At 36.7% G+C, this 16,921-nt stretch overlaps 1 protein-coding gene across 1 annotated transcript; it reads left to right on the forward strand.

Moving 5' to 3' along the window:
- Positions 1–4,564: 4,564 nt before the first annotated feature.
- LOC107701724 (T-box transcription factor TBX18-like) lies at positions 4,565–14,884 on the forward strand. The gene is made up of 8 exons (XM_016503802.1): positions 4,565–4,981; positions 5,927–6,086; positions 6,724–6,825; positions 7,656–7,827; positions 8,288–8,455; positions 9,657–9,721; positions 11,027–11,121; positions 13,022–14,884. Exons 1-8 carry the CDS (start codon positions 4,753–4,755, stop codon positions 13,681–13,683), a joined length of 1,653 nt encoding a protein of 550 aa, XP_016359288.1. The 5' UTR covers positions 4,565–4,752; the 3' UTR covers positions 13,684–14,884.
- The last annotated feature ends 2,037 nt before the right edge of the window (positions 14,885–16,921 follow it).

A 16,921-nucleotide genomic window follows, 5' to 3' on the forward strand; every position in this document is an offset into this window, starting at 1 on the left:
TTTTTTCTTAATAGTTTTTTCTTCCTCCCATATACCCGCGTTCTTCGCGCTGCCACTTCCGCAATAAAACCCTTGGCTGGCTGCCACGCGGCCATTAGCACTAGCAAAATAACTGTTAACAATATGGTGCCCAGACACAGCAATTCCGACTCTAAAGTTTAACCAGCAGACATGGTCTGAGTACACTGATGCCAGAGGTTACAAAGCGAGGATTAGTAAACAAACGCATTTTACACTTGAGTGCAGTCTCATCTGTGCAATAAGTGCACAGTTTATTTTTCTTGATGCTTCACACCTGAGAGGAACACATTCATTTATAGTTTAATATTGCGAAGACGTCTGTGAAAAAAATATTATATTTATAAATAAGCCTAAACTTAGTTGTGCAATTCCGATGAGATTACACAGAAATGTGTTAATTGCGCGCTGCGGGATAAAGATAAAGCGCATGCAGTGTTTCCTCTGCTTTATATCACAGGTTATTATGAGCTGAAAAGGCCCGTTATTAGGCACGTGCCATTCTATGAACGGTTTTAGGTTAATCAAAAACGAAAATGTTCAGTGCATGTAATGGAAATTATATTCTGCATGATAAATACGCCTATACAAATTGGAGAACAATTAATATTTCTTGTACATCAACTTTGTCATTCTAAAAAGATTTGAGCATTTAAATGATGTTGTAGCCTATACATATTCGCCAATAATAAAGGAACTATCAAATCAGCATAAATGCGCTATAGTTGCAGATTACAGTGGCCTAGCCTAATTCAAGATCAACATACAAATAATTAAAAACCGAACTAATTAAATAATGGTTGAATAAGAGTATTAATTTCCTTAAGGTGATCACGTCTAAATTGATAATAATAATAATAATAATAACGAGAATGAAGTATTGTGGTGATAATGTACAGCCGTCATAATAAAGACACATTAACTATAGCCTATAACTTAACTCATAATTTGTTCATGAAAGACAATCATAACCGCAGAACTAAAATAATTTAAGTAGGCAAAATTAATAAAATATATTTTATAATAATGCATTGTATTAACAATAATTAAAAAAATGTTTTGGGTCAAAGTAAAGTATTGAGGTTCTGTTTTCCATACTGAAAATATTGAACGTGTTGGCCAGCCTCATGCAACGTTTAGATCAAAATTAAACTCGTTACCAGAATATGAGGTGCAGCGCTGCACGCTCATATTGGCGAACCAATGAAAACAAATATTTTGGTAGTATTAATAACCCAAAATGTTACTGAAATTATAGGCGCCACAATGTTTTAAATATTAAATGCACTCGATTTCTACTGTGTAAATCATTTAGACCGAACATAGCCTACATGAGGATCGAATTATTTAGGAATTAAGTAAGGCTGAATACTGTGTAATTTACTCAGAACAAATCAGTCGCCTCCATTAACTAAAGTAAAGGTGTTTTTTCTCTCTCTAAACTTAACTAACAATATCAATAAAAACAACAACAATAATAATTTCATTATTATTATAGGCTATTGTTGTTGTTATACAAAACAGAAACTTAAATATATATATAATTCCGTAATTTCTGAAATAAGCTGTCAGATATTTAGGCCATCACAATACGAAAAAAAAATCATCCATATACTTTTTTCGTATTTATATTGTACAGGTCCACATAATAGTGGTTAATGCTATCTGGAAATCATCAGGCTATCGTCTGTAAGTGACGCGACATTAAACGAAGAGTGAATTAAGATTATGTCGGCAATTCACTGGAGCATGCGGTAAACTGTACGAAAATAATCAACAGTGTATTAAAATGCCAGTTTCCTGTAAGTCTGGTATATTTTATGCATATGCATACCCTATTTATTTTATGAATGTAGCGCTAAATATTGCTGCTTTAGCACAGACAATTGACTTATACAAATTTATATAAAACAATGTAAAGATTATAAAGTGGCAAGTGTCATTTAAGCTTTTTTAAATTTGAATTAATGGTATTTTAATAACATTATTTTATAATAAATAATAATTGTATAAAATACGTAGGCTATGGTTTTAAAATAAAATAGCGTATAATTTATGCCATGTCTCTTTTTCATTTATAAATAAACAAGAAATATTTTTCTTGTTCATATTTTTCTACTGGTTGACAAAGTCAACACGCATTGTGTATGTGCATAATACACAGGCGCGAGAATGAAGTATTGTGGTGATAATGTACAGCCGTCATAATAAAGACACATTAACTATAGCCTATAACTTAACTCATAATTTGTTCATGAAAGACAATCATAACCGCAGAACTAAAATAATTTAAGTAGGCAAAATTAATAAAATATATTTTATAATAATGCATTGTATTAACAATAATTAAAAAAATGTTTTGGGTCAAAGTAAAGTATTGAGGTTCTGTTTTCCATACTGAAAATATTGAACGTGTTGGCCAGCCTCATGCAACGTTTAGATCAAAATTAAACTCGTTACCAGAATATGAGGTGCAGCGCTGCACGCTCATATTGGCGAACCAATGAAAACAAATATTTTGGTAGTATTAATAACCCAAAATGTTACTGAAATTATAGGCGCCACAATGTTTTAAATATTAAATGCACTCGATTTCTACTGTGTAAATCATTTAGACCGAACATAGCCTACATGAGGATCGAATTATTTAGGAATTAAGTAAGGCTGAATACTGTGTAATTTACTCAGAACAAATCAGTCGCCTCCATTAACTAAAGTAAAGGTGTTTTTTCTCTCTCTAAACTTAACTAACAATATCAATAAAAACAACAACAATAATAATTTCATTATTATTATAGGCTATTGTTGTTGTTATACAAAACAGAAACTTAAATATATATATAATTCCGTAATTTCTGAAATAAGCTGTCAGATATTTAGGCCATCACAATACGAAAAAAAAATCATCCATATACTTTTTTCGTATTTATATTGTACAGGTCCACATAATAGTGGTTAATGCTATCTGGAAATCATCAGGCTATCGTCTGTAAGTGACGCGACATTAAACGAAGAGTGAATTAAGATTATGTCGGCAATTCACTGGAGCATGCGGTAAACTGTACGAAAATAATCAACAGTGTATTAAAATGCCAGTTTCCTGTAAGTCTGGTATATTTTATGCATATGCATACCCTATTTATTTTATGAATGTAGCGCTAAATATTGCTGCTTTAGCACAGACAATTGACTTATACAAATTTATATAAAACAATGTAAAGATTATAAAGTGGCAAGTGTCATTTAAGCTTTTTTAAATTTGAATTAATGGTATTTTAATAACATTATTTTATAATAAATAATAATTGTATAAAATACGTAGGCTATGGTTTTAAAATAAAATAGCGTATAATTTATGCCATGTCTCTTTTTCATTTATAAATAAACAAGAAATATTTTTCTTGTTCATATTTTTCTACTGGTTGACAAAGTCAACACGCATTGTGTATGTGCATAATACACAGGCGTGCTCCAAAGGATTCGCGTGGGACAAGAACTCTCCAAATGGCCGTGCAATAATTTGCACGTTCCAAACGGCGGGTAGATGGAGCACCTACATTACACCCACAACATGCTCTAAAACTCACATGGGTTTAAATAAATCAAATCATCTAAAAGCATGATAACTTACGCGACTTGGCCTAAATTTGGAAGAAAAAAATTCTCGGTAAAAACAGGTTTAAGACAAATTGATATTTGGCCAAGTACATTATTTTTCAAAAACCCAGTTTCTTTGAAACCATCTGAAATCTTTTTTCCCTCGATTTCATTAATAGATATAACAATAATAGTAAAAACAAGAAACACAAACAGCCTATCGAAAATAGGCTACATCATCAATCATAATGCTCAGCCTTGTGTTTAAAGAAAAAAAACTTAACTCTAAAGCTGAAGGCTATTCGTAATTGCATTGTAAATTTGTAGGCTAAATTTATAGGCTATTTAAACGTATTCAAATCAATGCAAACACTAGGGTACCTACACTTTTTAAAATAAAAATCTTTTGTATCGTATTTTGCAGTCAGGCGTTTTAAAAATATCCAAAAATAATGTATTATATAAATTTAATAATAATGGCATTTGTTTTGGGGATTTATAGTACCAGGAAATTGTCTCGTAGTAAAAATTAGTGCTTCTTGGGGACTTGTATTTAGAAACTGTAGACTGCACGTCTCATGTTATAGTTTGACAGGTCTTATTGCTGGGCCTCACGCAGATACAGGCGTAGATTTGGTAATAATTCTACACGATTGGCTCACGAGGGCTAGTGGGGAGGTAATGTGGAAGCATGTGGAGCATGTGCAGCCGCAGTGTGAAAATGATCGCAATGCCGCGAGCATGACTGGAGCTCAGTGAGCGAGAGAGGATTCATTCTGCCGGGCCGCTTTACCACTTATGGGCGGAATGTTCTACACGAGGGGCCGAAACGCTACGCGCCTATTGGCAGAGACCACCGGTGATTGACGTGAGGCAGCCCCGCCCATCTTCTGCCCTGGTTATTGGCACTTTAACGAATCCCGGCCACTGCCTCGGTGTCTGTGCGCGTTGACAGACCGATGAGACTGTTTTAAATAGACTGTCGCTTCGTTTTCAACGTCTTTGTCACATCGCCCGTGGTAATTAGCTACTGAAGCGGACTATTCTGACTCAAGGAATGCTAGATTAAGTGCTGTTGCAAATGCACTTCTCGTGAACTTCTCTTTCTCGGCCAATCTGTCTTCTCGGTTTGTTACCATGACTGAGAAACGACGGTCCCCGTGTACTATGAGCCTTAAAGCGCACGCATTCTCGGTAGAAGCGCTTATTGGCACGGAGAAAAAAAGAAAGCTGGAGGAGGACAATGAAAACTGTTTTGAGGAGGAAAACGAGGTGTCGAACCTGACAGAAAGCCCGCAACCCCGGCCTGGGAGAACTTGTCCAAGCACCAGGAGCTGCGAGATAGACTGCGCAAGCGACGAATCCCGTAAGTAGCCTTCTAGAGTTTTGACTGCAACTAAAACGGTTAGAAATAATATGTTCTGCGTGACACGTACGCGAAACAAAACAATTTTATATTTGTATATTTGTAATTCTGTCGGCTGAAAAGTAACACTGTACGAAGAAAATACACCCGCCGTTATTCTGTATATTCTCCAGTATAATGCAGGCTTCTAAATAAATGCGAAACAATAATTGACATTTAAGAAAATCGTTTTTTTAACTAACAAAATTCTTAAGTAAAAACGCCTTTGTAATTTAGAGTGGAATTTAGATATGGAGTGAAGTCACGGTGACAAAAGACGAGAAATATAGTGGACAAACACAAAATAACACAGTTACGAGTCTCATAAATATAGGCACTAAGAAAGTGTCTAATCTATTCTGTTTATGAGTTTGGCCACAATCATAAACACTCAAATTAACTTGCCTTCACGAAAGCCTAAATAGGCCTACTCGTAAAAAAATAAAGAAATAAATAGGCTAACTGTTGTACAGCTGGAATAAAATGTATAAAAAGTCGATTCACTTTTTCGATGTCTCTTATAATTGTTTTCTTTTTAAAGTAAACTAATACAGTTCTTGTAATTCGTCACAGATGCACAAGTTAAATACAATTTAATTCTTAACAATAATTCCATGATTGGCGCCAAACCAAATAAATGAAACACCAATAACAACAACAACAAAAAACCTGCAGATTATTTATAATTGCATTGTAATGTTTAACAATATTAAAATATAAAAAGTCTATAAAATACATGCAATGACTTCTGAGCCAGGAAGACCATATGAGTCAGAAAACCATCGCAAATCCGTTTGCATGCCACTTTAACACTCGTTATTGCAACAGTAGTTTAAATTAAAAGTTTTCTGCAGGTAGGCTAGTTAAAATATACAATAATTAAGACCACCTTTTTCTCTTTCTCAGCGGAGTCTGAGGACGTGTTGTTGGATAGCCCACAACCTGCATCCCAAGGCTCGCAGGTCCGGAGCTCCGGGGAGGAGACGCGCGTGGACCTGCAGGGCTCAGACTTGTGGAAGCGATTCCACGAGATAGGAACTGAAATGATCATCACCAAAGCCGGCAGGTGCATCACACAAAACATGCTGTACAGTTTAATAATCATCAGCTAAATATCACCATATTCATCATTTGTATTTGAATATAGTGGTAATATAAAAACAGTTTTTTATACATTCTTAGTAAAATACGCTATAGGCCTATGACTATTTAGTTTCTTTTGATAGATGTTAGATGTAAATGTTACTTTCAGATACATGGAGGAATTGAATACTATACATTTAACAAAATGTTTTTGAAAAGCTCCATGAAAGTGCTAAAATGTCGAAGATTTAAAAAAAAAATACATATAGGCCTCTATTTACATTTATTTCTATTAGGCGTGGTTTTGTGCATTACTTACAGCTACGTTTGTATTTGATGTTGATTTTTGTGGAATTGTATTTATTAATATTGACAATTTATTTAAATCAATGAACAACTATAATAATTACACTAAATTAATTGAAATTATATATTTGGGAAAAGGTATTTCACGCAAACGGGTAACATAGCCTAGGCGACTGTGTTTTTATATATGGTTAGAAAAATTATGCCCACATTAAGGTCAAAACTGCGCACTTAGGAAATCTGGATTTTGCCTCAATGTGATGTAGCCTATAGGCCTAACGAAAATATTAATATACAATGTAATTTTATCCCAGGCGAATGTTTCCCGCGATGAGAGTTAAGATTGCGGGACTGGATCCTCATCAACAGTATTATATCGCTATGGATATTGTTCCTGTCGACAACAAACGGTACAGGTGAGCCATTTACGAAACGTGTCTTCCCAACTGGTCGCTGTAGGGCAGCCTGCTGTAGGCTATTGTAGACAAATGATAGAAACGATCTAAAATGATCGAAAACATAATAATGAACATTTTGAACTAACCATCTCCACAAATGGCACTCCCGGACGTTGTTGACATGTTCAGTCCGGCCTTTTGCGATGCCCTTTTGGGAGCTTGACCTGCTGGACCTGAAGGTCATGAGACAACTGCAGTCAAAACAAATTCATAACGCGTTAGTTTATGGCGGGCTACGCTGTGCATCTGAATATTTTTGTACAGCTGTAAAGACAGAGAGCGGATTAAGAGGGTTCTGAATCAACCGTTAAAGTTTAAACCCTGCAAATAAAGGAAAAACAGGTTGGGAGAGTCTTAATTATTATTTTATTTTACATATTTTTTCAAAAGCTTTTTCGAACAATGTTTTTGTAACCACAAACTTTTGAATTACAAGTCAAAGCCCGCTAAAATAGAGTTCGCGTGAAGTAGTAACCATAGCAACAGTAGGCCTACTCAGCTGAAGTGCTTACAGTTCATTATCGGTCTACAAAACACAACTGCTGTCACTATATTATTATTTACACAGCACACATAGGCTATATCGAGGAAACCTGTTTTGTTTTAAAGATCTTTATGGTCGTAGACCTGTACTAGGGTCACTACAAACCATTTGCGTTGCGCGCGACGAACCTCAAATACATTGCCTTCAGAAAATTACTGACAGAAATTGCTTTGAAAGGTCGAGCCGTGTATAATATTATCTAAAATTCACATTATGTGACTGACTCTTTTTTCTCCATTCCAAGGTACGTGTACCACAGCTCGAAGTGGATGGTTGCGGGTAACGCCGACTCTCCTGTCCCTCCGCGTGTCTACATTCATCCCGATTCGCCTGCTTCCGGTGAGACGTGGATGCGCCAAGTTATTAGCTTCGACAAACTCAAACTGACCAATAATGAGCTCGACGACCAAAGCCATGTGAGAGAATCTTTTGTTATTTATATCCCAGAGGAAATTACAGTATATTGATGTTTTTTGTAAAGCTGAATAAGAAAAAAATGTCTATTCTGTTAGGCCTGAGAGGAAACCTGTAAACATATGAAGGTTTGATGAGTTTTGAAGCAGACCAAAATTTCCTTCTGTGATTCTGAAATAAATTAAATGTTATAACTAGACAACTCTTTTCCTGCACCCCATACACACATGCTAGCCATTGTCGCCTGGTGAGCATTTTGTTTTGCTGTATTATTTTAAAGGCCTAAACATGTTGTAATGTGGAGGGTTGTAAACAAACTCAATTGAAAGCATCCCTAGGGCGAGGCAGTTAAAGGCCTGTTTGGCCTTTGAAAATGGAGGCATGTGTGTTTTTATTGAGGTAGAAAACTGCTTTGGTAATTCCTCTGTTTTAAACACCGATGTGCAATGTAATGTTTTCCAGATCATTCTCCACTCTATGCACAAGTACCAGCCCCGTGTTCACGTCATCCGTAAGGAGTGCGGTGAAGAACTCTCACCCGTTAAGGCAGTTCCCACTGGGGATGGTGTTAAAGCCTTTTCCTTCCATGAAACAGCTTTCACGACGGTGACTGCATACCAAAACCAACAGGTAATTGACACCACATCATGCTATAACTGTCCAATGAACAATTTGATAACAAATCATAAAAACTGCTTCTAAGGGTCACGTCAATTCTTAAAATGAAGAGAAAATCGTAGGGATCAGTGCTTTTTCCTTTTATTATATAGCATTATTACATCTGGATTTTTATAAAACAAATAAACATGCAGGAAAGTCACAACAAAACTGCCTATTTATTTTTTGTAAGTCCAAGCAAGCAAGACAAAATGTTAATGTACATTAGCTTTAGAAAGAAAAACGTTTTTTTTAAAAAGCAAGCACAACAGAAGCAAGTATCAACAATATAAATAATTGTATTATTTTGTTACGAGATATGCACAATTAAAATAGTAATCAGCTAAAAACAGAAATCAACACATAATTATCTGGACTCTATACTAGCCTGTATACTTTTTAATTTGTTTTTGCCTCTGGTACAGTACCATCATCATTATGCTGCTCACAGAAAATGTATAGAGCTAAGCTATTCTATTGTGACAATAATAGTTATTTTTATAATAAACCCATTTAAATTGCAGAACTCTCTTATTTAGGTTACACTGCTAGGAAAATTGACCTAATTTACAAGCTGTTTAATTGAAATCATTATACAAATTGCCTAAAGCATTTGGGAGTTGAAGGGCTCTTGTTCTCTGCAATCATAGATGAAAGCCTCTATGAGACTGAAAGAATGAGCAGCACCCCATAAAGGGCGATTTATTTATAAAGAGCACAGTGAGTTACATAAGTGTTTATATAGGCATATGCATCGACTTTCCTGTGCCAACAGTTCAGAAGCATGTATTGATAAATTGCAACATAGGGGAAAAAAAGATAAGTACTTTAGAAATTTTATTTTTTTTATTTTTCATTGAAATGACGTTTGTTTTGATTTGCTAAAACAGAATAATACCAGAGCACGTTTTAGATAAGTTAGAGCTCGAAATCTTATCATCATTTTCATGTTAACTGCCAAGTTTTAGAAATTATGTCATCCATTTGTCTGAGCTTATAAAAACTCAACACACATGCTCTCTCACACACACATATGCGGAAGCAAAAAGCTTATAAAATAAACCCACACACATTGCATTGTTGGATAAGGGTCACTGGTGCTAGGTCAGGGAATTTGACATTACAGGCTTTGGGTCAGTAAGGAGAATGTGTTTTGTGTGTGGATCTTTTACAGATAACAAGACTGAAGATCGACAGGAACCCTTTTGCAAAAGGATTCAGAGACTCGGGAAGAAACAGGTAAATATAGTAAATGATATGTACAGATCTTTGTTAGATCAGTAACTACACTAATACTGGCACTGAGGGAAAATGTCTTCCAAGGTTTTTGAATACATTTTTATTGATGTCAGAAATTGATCACAGCCAAGTCAAACCCATCTAGCACAGAATAGATCATAGTCTTACTAAATTTGGACAAAGTGTGTAGTTTCTGCTCTTTTTTTGTAAGGCAGTACAGAAATGACACTTCATTACATTTATTTTTCTCTAGCTTTCTTTGAGGCAAGAAAATGTTTTTGTTTTTGTTCAACTTCTCTTCTGACATCAGTATAAAGTTATTTCAGAACTATCAAACCATATTAAAGGATTATCATATAATTGTTTATCCAAAGGGAAAAGTCTTCTTTAAGCCAAACTAAAAGATTCCAGCAAAGCCCAGACAAAATAAACATAAAAACAGCGTCACATTAAAAGCCTTTACACAAAAATAAATGTATAAATGAAAATACACAGCACAATAAAAATAATCTCCATCTTCACATAAAACAAGAGAAATAATAAATGCGCAAACAGGAAATGGAGGCTGTGCAGAAATAAGGCTTGTGTGACACTGGCTCGCAAGCTCAGTGGGGAAGTTTAACTCTGCTCATTAGATTTAAACGAGAGCGTTTTTAACCCCCCACTGAATCACACCAGAGCACATACCTGTACATCCACTTTTGCTCCATCCCTCTGCAAGGTCTCGCAGAGCACTTAGACCGAGCCCCGTGTCTCAGTATTACAGGAAAAGTTAAGCAGTTTGCTAAACAAACTCGGCCACTTGATAGCTCAAGTGGTGTGGCTGATAAAACTGGGGCCGAAACAAGTTGAGGCATCTTGTGTGAATTATCGCCTGAGTGGTACTGTGGAGGGGGTGGGGTAACGTCCACGTTAAAAAGGCGCACCGAGCACCACCATTACTTCCAGAAAAAGCAAGAAAATGCCCCCCCCCCTCCCTTTTTCTTTCTCTCTCCTCGTAAAGCTTTAACTGTGGCTTCCTGCACTCTATGTCTGATCCCACCGATAAAGCTATGTGAAAATAATTATAGCCTTGCCATCGTACACACCAACACACACACTTTATGTTCTTCATTACCTGCTCTGCTTTACTGGCCAAATACACACCGATAAGGAAAGGGCCTTGTACTAAGATGGTTTTCTGCTAAGTGGACTGAGAGTTTTACTGAATCGCTCTTGCCTTTGTTTTTGTAAGCATATTGAGAGTTCTTGTATATCTTTAAAGAGTGGCATGTGTTTATTAATCAGAATGCTTGTGCGTTGTAGGATGGGACTAGAGGCTCTGGTTGAGTCGTATGCGTTCTGGCGGCCCTCACTGAGAACTCTGACATTTGAGGACATCCCTGGAATCACTAAACAAGGTACCGTCTGTGTGTGTGTGTGTGTGTGTGTTTCCCTGCCTTAATACATCATTGCACAATGGGTTTATAAGTATTTGTTAAAGGGGTCCTATTATGCTTTTTCACTTTTTCAACTTTAGTTAGTCTGTAATGTTGCTGTTTGAGCATAAAAAGATCTGCACAGTTACAAAACTCAAAGTCCACTTCAAAAGGAGATATTTTATTTAACAGAAATCACTTTTCAAAAACTACAACAAACGACTCGTTTGGACTACAACACATATTTTCTGGGATTTGTGATATCACAAATATCGACGAATGGGACGAGACCTGGTTGAGCTGCATTAGAGAAGGCAACGAATGTTATCACTAGGTCGGAGACACGCTAGCTTTCCCAAGGCAGACGAACTTAGAGTGTTTACAATCATTCGGGTTTAAATCGCGCTCAAATTGATTTGATTTTGACGCAATATTTACACTGAAGCTCGCAGGCGGCTATGGTAAGGGGCGTGACATTTCCCGACCAGGCGCCGAGTGCTGCCAATCACATCACACACTGGTCCAGCTAATCAATCACAGCACATTTCATATTTCAGAAGGCGGGCCTTCATTTGATACAGGAACTATTCGAGCTGTTCATGCCAGACTGGGGAGAGAGGTGTTGTAATAATGTAAAATATGTGAAAAATAATGTGTTTTTCGAACAACCTAGTATGAGAGCCTGTTCTAGTACACCCCCAAAACAAAATCAAGACTTTGTAAAAGAGCATAATAGGACCCCTTTAAGAATTAAGGTGCGTCACATTGGTGAAATTGCAGAGAAATTTTGCAAGTAAAAAGGTTTTGTCTAATTGTCTCTTCTCAATAGCGTAGAGATGCAAGAAGCACCGATCACACCAAGGTTTTTGTTGCTCCATGTTGCAAATTCATGTGACCAACTTGAAAATAAGCGAAACTTTTGTGGGGAATTTTTTCATCCTCTCACAAAACTCCAAATCGCACAGATTCCTACTGGAAATGCGAGCTAAAATTTTGCAGAACAACGATAAATGTGACCACACGCCTTTAATTTCTTTGGAATAAAAAGATTTGTGCACCCTCAGAGGGAGCGTTAACCCTTTAATCCATTTTTTGTACTGTCATTTCAAACCTGTATGACTTACTTTTTTCTGTGGCACACAAGAGAATATATTGTAAAATGTCAAATTTTTTACGATACAATGAACGTCAGTAGGGTTAAATGTTTGGAACAATGTGAAGCTAAATAAATAATGAAAGACTTTTCATTTTTGGGTGAACTATCTCTCAAAGAATTTGAGAATGCCCTTTATATTCAAATTCAATTACTGAAACAGGACGCAGAATTGCAATTTGAATATGATTGCAGAATGAAAGAATTCAAAGAAAATAATATAAATAAAATTTGAAATTTGAAAATAAGCCAATTCTTCAAGTATAAAATTTTGTATTAGAAAACTAAATACAAAGTATTTTTAAAATAGTTAAAGAATAAATTTAATTTTATGTTTATTATAGCCCTTATGTAGCTCCACCCCTTTTCAGCACTGCACTCATTCTGTCTTCCGTTTGTATTTCCACAGCGTGAAGGTACAAATCGAAGTCGTAAGAATTTATGAATGAACTGCTCGCTTTTAAATCTTCCCGGTCTACTGACATTTGTTATGACATCCTCTTTGAACATTACAATGAATATGATAACTTTCGTTAACTCTATAATAAGTAAATCCACTTCACCAGCTAATTACTCTTCAACAGTGATGCTAGAGATACTGCAAAAACGGAAGTTCCAAGACAAAATTCTAAAAATGTTTCTCTGATGCACAAGGTCTATATATTTTTTATGTTTTATGTGTATGTTTTGTATTAATCACGTGTAATTGAAATGTATGACTGCTCACAGGTGCAGCTGGCTCTCACGGTGTTGTTGGGTCTTCAACACACGCGCATCTGCTGTCCTCGTCCTCATGCTCTTCCCCTACATTCCACCTGGGTTCCGGGGCGGGGCCAGTGTGTGATTACTCCACCTGCAGTCGAACAAGCCACCCGCTCCATCGCTACGCCCCTCCCCTCTCTGCAGACTCCTACAGTCGATTGGCCAGCCCAGCAGCAGATGCGTTTTCCACTACTCGGAGCTCCACGTATGTGAGCGGGACTGAAGGTGAAGCATTCTCGTGCACACAGACTGGCCTGCCAATCCAGATCCACAACATGCCAAGCACAACCTCCCAGCTACAGTACCTAATGCCCAGCCACACCCATAATGCATTTTCCACCAATCAGAGCACACAGGGTTCCTATAACGGGTTCCGCCTGCACAGCCCATATGGTCTCTATGGTTACAACTTCTCCACTTCTCCTCGCCTGGCCACCAGCCCTGAAAAGACAGCAGCTACGCAAAGTTCATTCCTTGGCTCCTCCCCTAGCGGGACGCTGACGGACAGGCAGGTTCTATCCACTGTGGACAGTCTGCACATGCTCAGCAGTAGTCAACAGAATCTTTTTGACTCACGGACTTTGGGGTTGACAAGCTCCACCTCCCAGGTGACAGCCCACATGGCTTGACCTGCATCCCAAAAACTTTGACGGACTTCAAACTCAGCTAAGAATGTTTTCTTTGAGTATAAACTAGTTTTGAGGACTAGTCAATAGTATAATTTATAATTTGCTGGAGGTTCATCACTCTCGCAAGAGTTGAGAGAAGGACATACTGCGATGAAAAGGAAAGGAGACATATCAAAATGTAAATAACTGAGAGAAATCTGCAATATCATTTATGTTTTCTGTAAATGACAGCTGAAGATCACATTGAGGATATTTTTAAACAGCCTTTATATCTTAAAAATCATTCTGATGAAGCAGCACAGACCATTATTGGACACTAGGGTATGGAAATGCCTGAAGAATAACGTGGGAAGGCCAGAAAAGACTTTACAGACACAGTTTCACGGCATAAAAGGATATCAACCATCAGAGCTCATCAAGGTTCAATGAGACCCCTGAACTGCTGGTAGAAGTGTGAAGAGTTTAACAGATGACTTTTGTGAGGCTGGACTCAGCGTCTTATGGACAATAAAACAGAGTTTGGCACTTAAAAGTGAGCAGACTGAAAAAAAGACAGGAAGTGATGTCACAAACACAGGCTGCAATGACATTGCTTTTAACTACATAGTTTGCAAGGTGACAATCAGCAGGTAACTGTCACTCTGGGCAAACGTCTTGTTTGTGCTGAGGTTTTAAGCACATCCAGTCAGCATCTATGGCAGATAATGTGGTTTAATATGAAACTGGACGAAGAAAAAGGAAACGTGGGCTAGTGTTTACAAATTCTCTCCAAGTCGAAAGGGTTTTGGCCTGGATCAGCACTGCTGTCCGAGTCTTGGAACAGACAGGGCTGAATGAAATCTGATCTGAGATGATAATTCTCACACTTTATAAATAAAACCATTGGCATTCTTCAGAAAGATTATAGTCCTGCCACGAGATACATGCTGATTCCAGGTCAGCTGTCTCGCTCTCAATCCAAGGACTGAAAAGAACGCTTTTCCCTTGCCGACATGTTAGATTTTGCTAATTTACTTGTAAAAAATTTAATTTTTCACAAATATGGAGAATATGAATATTATTGATACTGTGTAAAGATTTCACTTGCACTTACGGCAATTTTAAATACTTGCTTTTTCATATTCAGGCTTTTTTTGCCAGAGTGGCCACAATAGACACTTCCTCCATGTTTGACTCTTGTTGGCCTGAGAATTAGAAAACCCTTTGAACCAAATAAAATATATCCTTATGCTAAAGCATAATTGTGGAGTGTGTGCATGTGTGTTTCAGCATCAGATGCTTCTCTTGGGGTCAGGCAAAGGATCTGAATGCCTAACAAATGAAAAATACCACCAGGGGCTCCTGGAGAGCAGCACACACACAAACAAAATGCTTTCATGCACACAAAGACATAAAGTTTGAACTTGCAACCTTACAGTTTAAATACAAAAGTGAACTTCTGTCACTGAGAGATCAAACATGCCAACAACATTATTCTGTTTATGTGAAACGGTAAATGAGTGTGACATTACACACACCATCGTCATGTACTTGTAATGTGGTTAGGTTGCAGTTGAGAATGTATGTGTATCTTAAAGGGGTCATATGATGCGATTTCAAGTTTTCCTTTTTCTTTGGAGTGTTTTGAAAAATAATGTGTTTTTTGAACATTAAAGCATGTCAACATATTCTGTTACACCAAATACACCAAATAATGATCTTTAAAAAAGCATAATATGACCCCTTTAAGGAGGTTATGCAAGACCTTCTGAACACTACTAACTTTCAACACCTAATATTCCGCAGATATAAAAACAAATTAGGGGACTTTAAACAGGTAGTGTTTGAATTTTGGCTTATTTTTTAAACATTAAATACTCAAACAGCACTAGGAATTTGTACTAGGAGTCTACTGTTTTAATACATTTTGTTACTGGTAGGACTGGGTCAGTCTACAGAACCAGAACCAGTGAGACACCTGTTATGGACTGAAGGTGATGGACAAACAGCATATGCAGAGAGAGAGAGAGAGAGAAGGTTGTTGGGTGCTTTTTTATTTTAGAACAGAGGAATGGTTGGCTTGCTGTATCTCACTAACAGGTGACAGCCCCCCTATGTTTGGCAAACCTTGCATACACCCATATCCTTATGCACACACACTCACACACCTCACATTACTGGCTCATTATCAGTAAACATGAGGACATTAACTCTCTTATTAGCTTAAAATTAATAATTTAACCAAATATTCTTAATTTCTTAAGTAATAAAATAAAAAATATACACACACATATAAACATATAATATATATATATATATTTACTATATATAAATACACATTATATATACATATATAAAGAGAAGAATTACTTATATACACTTCACTTTAATAATCGTAAAAATAACCATCCATTATCAGTTAACTTAAATGGCAATAATTTAAATAAGCGAATGAAAAAGAAGCTTGTTTATTTTTGCCCATAATATTTTCATATCCAGCAATAAAGTGTCATATAACTCATCTACAGATGCTTTTTAGATTGACTAGCTAACATGCCTTGTGTACTGGTCACCACCATTCTGCCAGGGCTCTCTTTTCAGTGTCAGTGTGTTGGCATACGGGATCAACTTTCGGTCCCTCACTGCCTGGCACCATCATCTCTCTACAAGGCCAACACAGTGTTACATTTTCACACTCCTGAATTCATCTCATAGGTCTTACAGAAGTCAATTATGTACTTCAAGAGGATTTTTATTGATTGTGCAATCTATCTTTTGCACATTTACATCTGTTCAACATTCTAAGTACAGAGAGTTACAGAAAATTACGTCAGAGCTTAAGTCATTAAGACCCCAAAACAACCTAGAAAGGGCAGAACATTACATTCAACCGTTCACACAAATCATGAATAATTTATTCTTGTTTAACAGCTCCTCATACGTCCATTATGGTTTGGAAAGAAAGCAAGCCTTATTTCCATCTGTGCAACTCGGGCCACATCACATAACCATGCACTGTTACATATATTCATCCATGTGTCTCCTGGTACATTACCAAACGGTCTGACATTCGACTTCAATACCCACTAATAGCATGCTTTACAGTTCACTTTAGAGAGCAGCCCGTGTTCTGTATTGCATATTACTAATACAAATGCTGGATACTAGATGATATTTTAGAAATCCATGTATTTCACTCTATGATGTGGTCAAACACTCGTGACTCATCATAAAAAAAAGTTTTCTGCTAAGTGGTAAG

The sequence above is a fragment of the Sinocyclocheilus anshuiensis genome, unplaced genomic scaffold (genome assembly GCF_001515605.1).
Source record: "Sinocyclocheilus anshuiensis isolate Anshui unplaced genomic scaffold, SAMN03320099.WGS_v1.1 scaffold1658, whole genome shotgun sequence".
Taxonomy (NCBI): domain Eukaryota; kingdom Metazoa; phylum Chordata; class Actinopteri; order Cypriniformes; family Cyprinidae; genus Sinocyclocheilus; species Sinocyclocheilus anshuiensis.

Coding starts and splice junctions, on each gene's coding strand:
- LOC107701724 (XM_016503802.1), top strand. CDS start 4,753: ATGACTGAGAAACGACGGTCCCCGTGTACTATGAGCCTTAAAGCGCAC. Junction 4,982..5,926: donor CTGCGCAAGCGACGAATCCC/GTAAGTAGCCTT, acceptor TCTCTTTCTCAG/CGGAGTCTGAGGACGTGTTG. Junction 7,828..8,287: donor AGCTCGACGACCAAAGCCAT/GTGAGAGAATCT, acceptor AATGTTTTCCAG/ATCATTCTCCACTCTATGCA.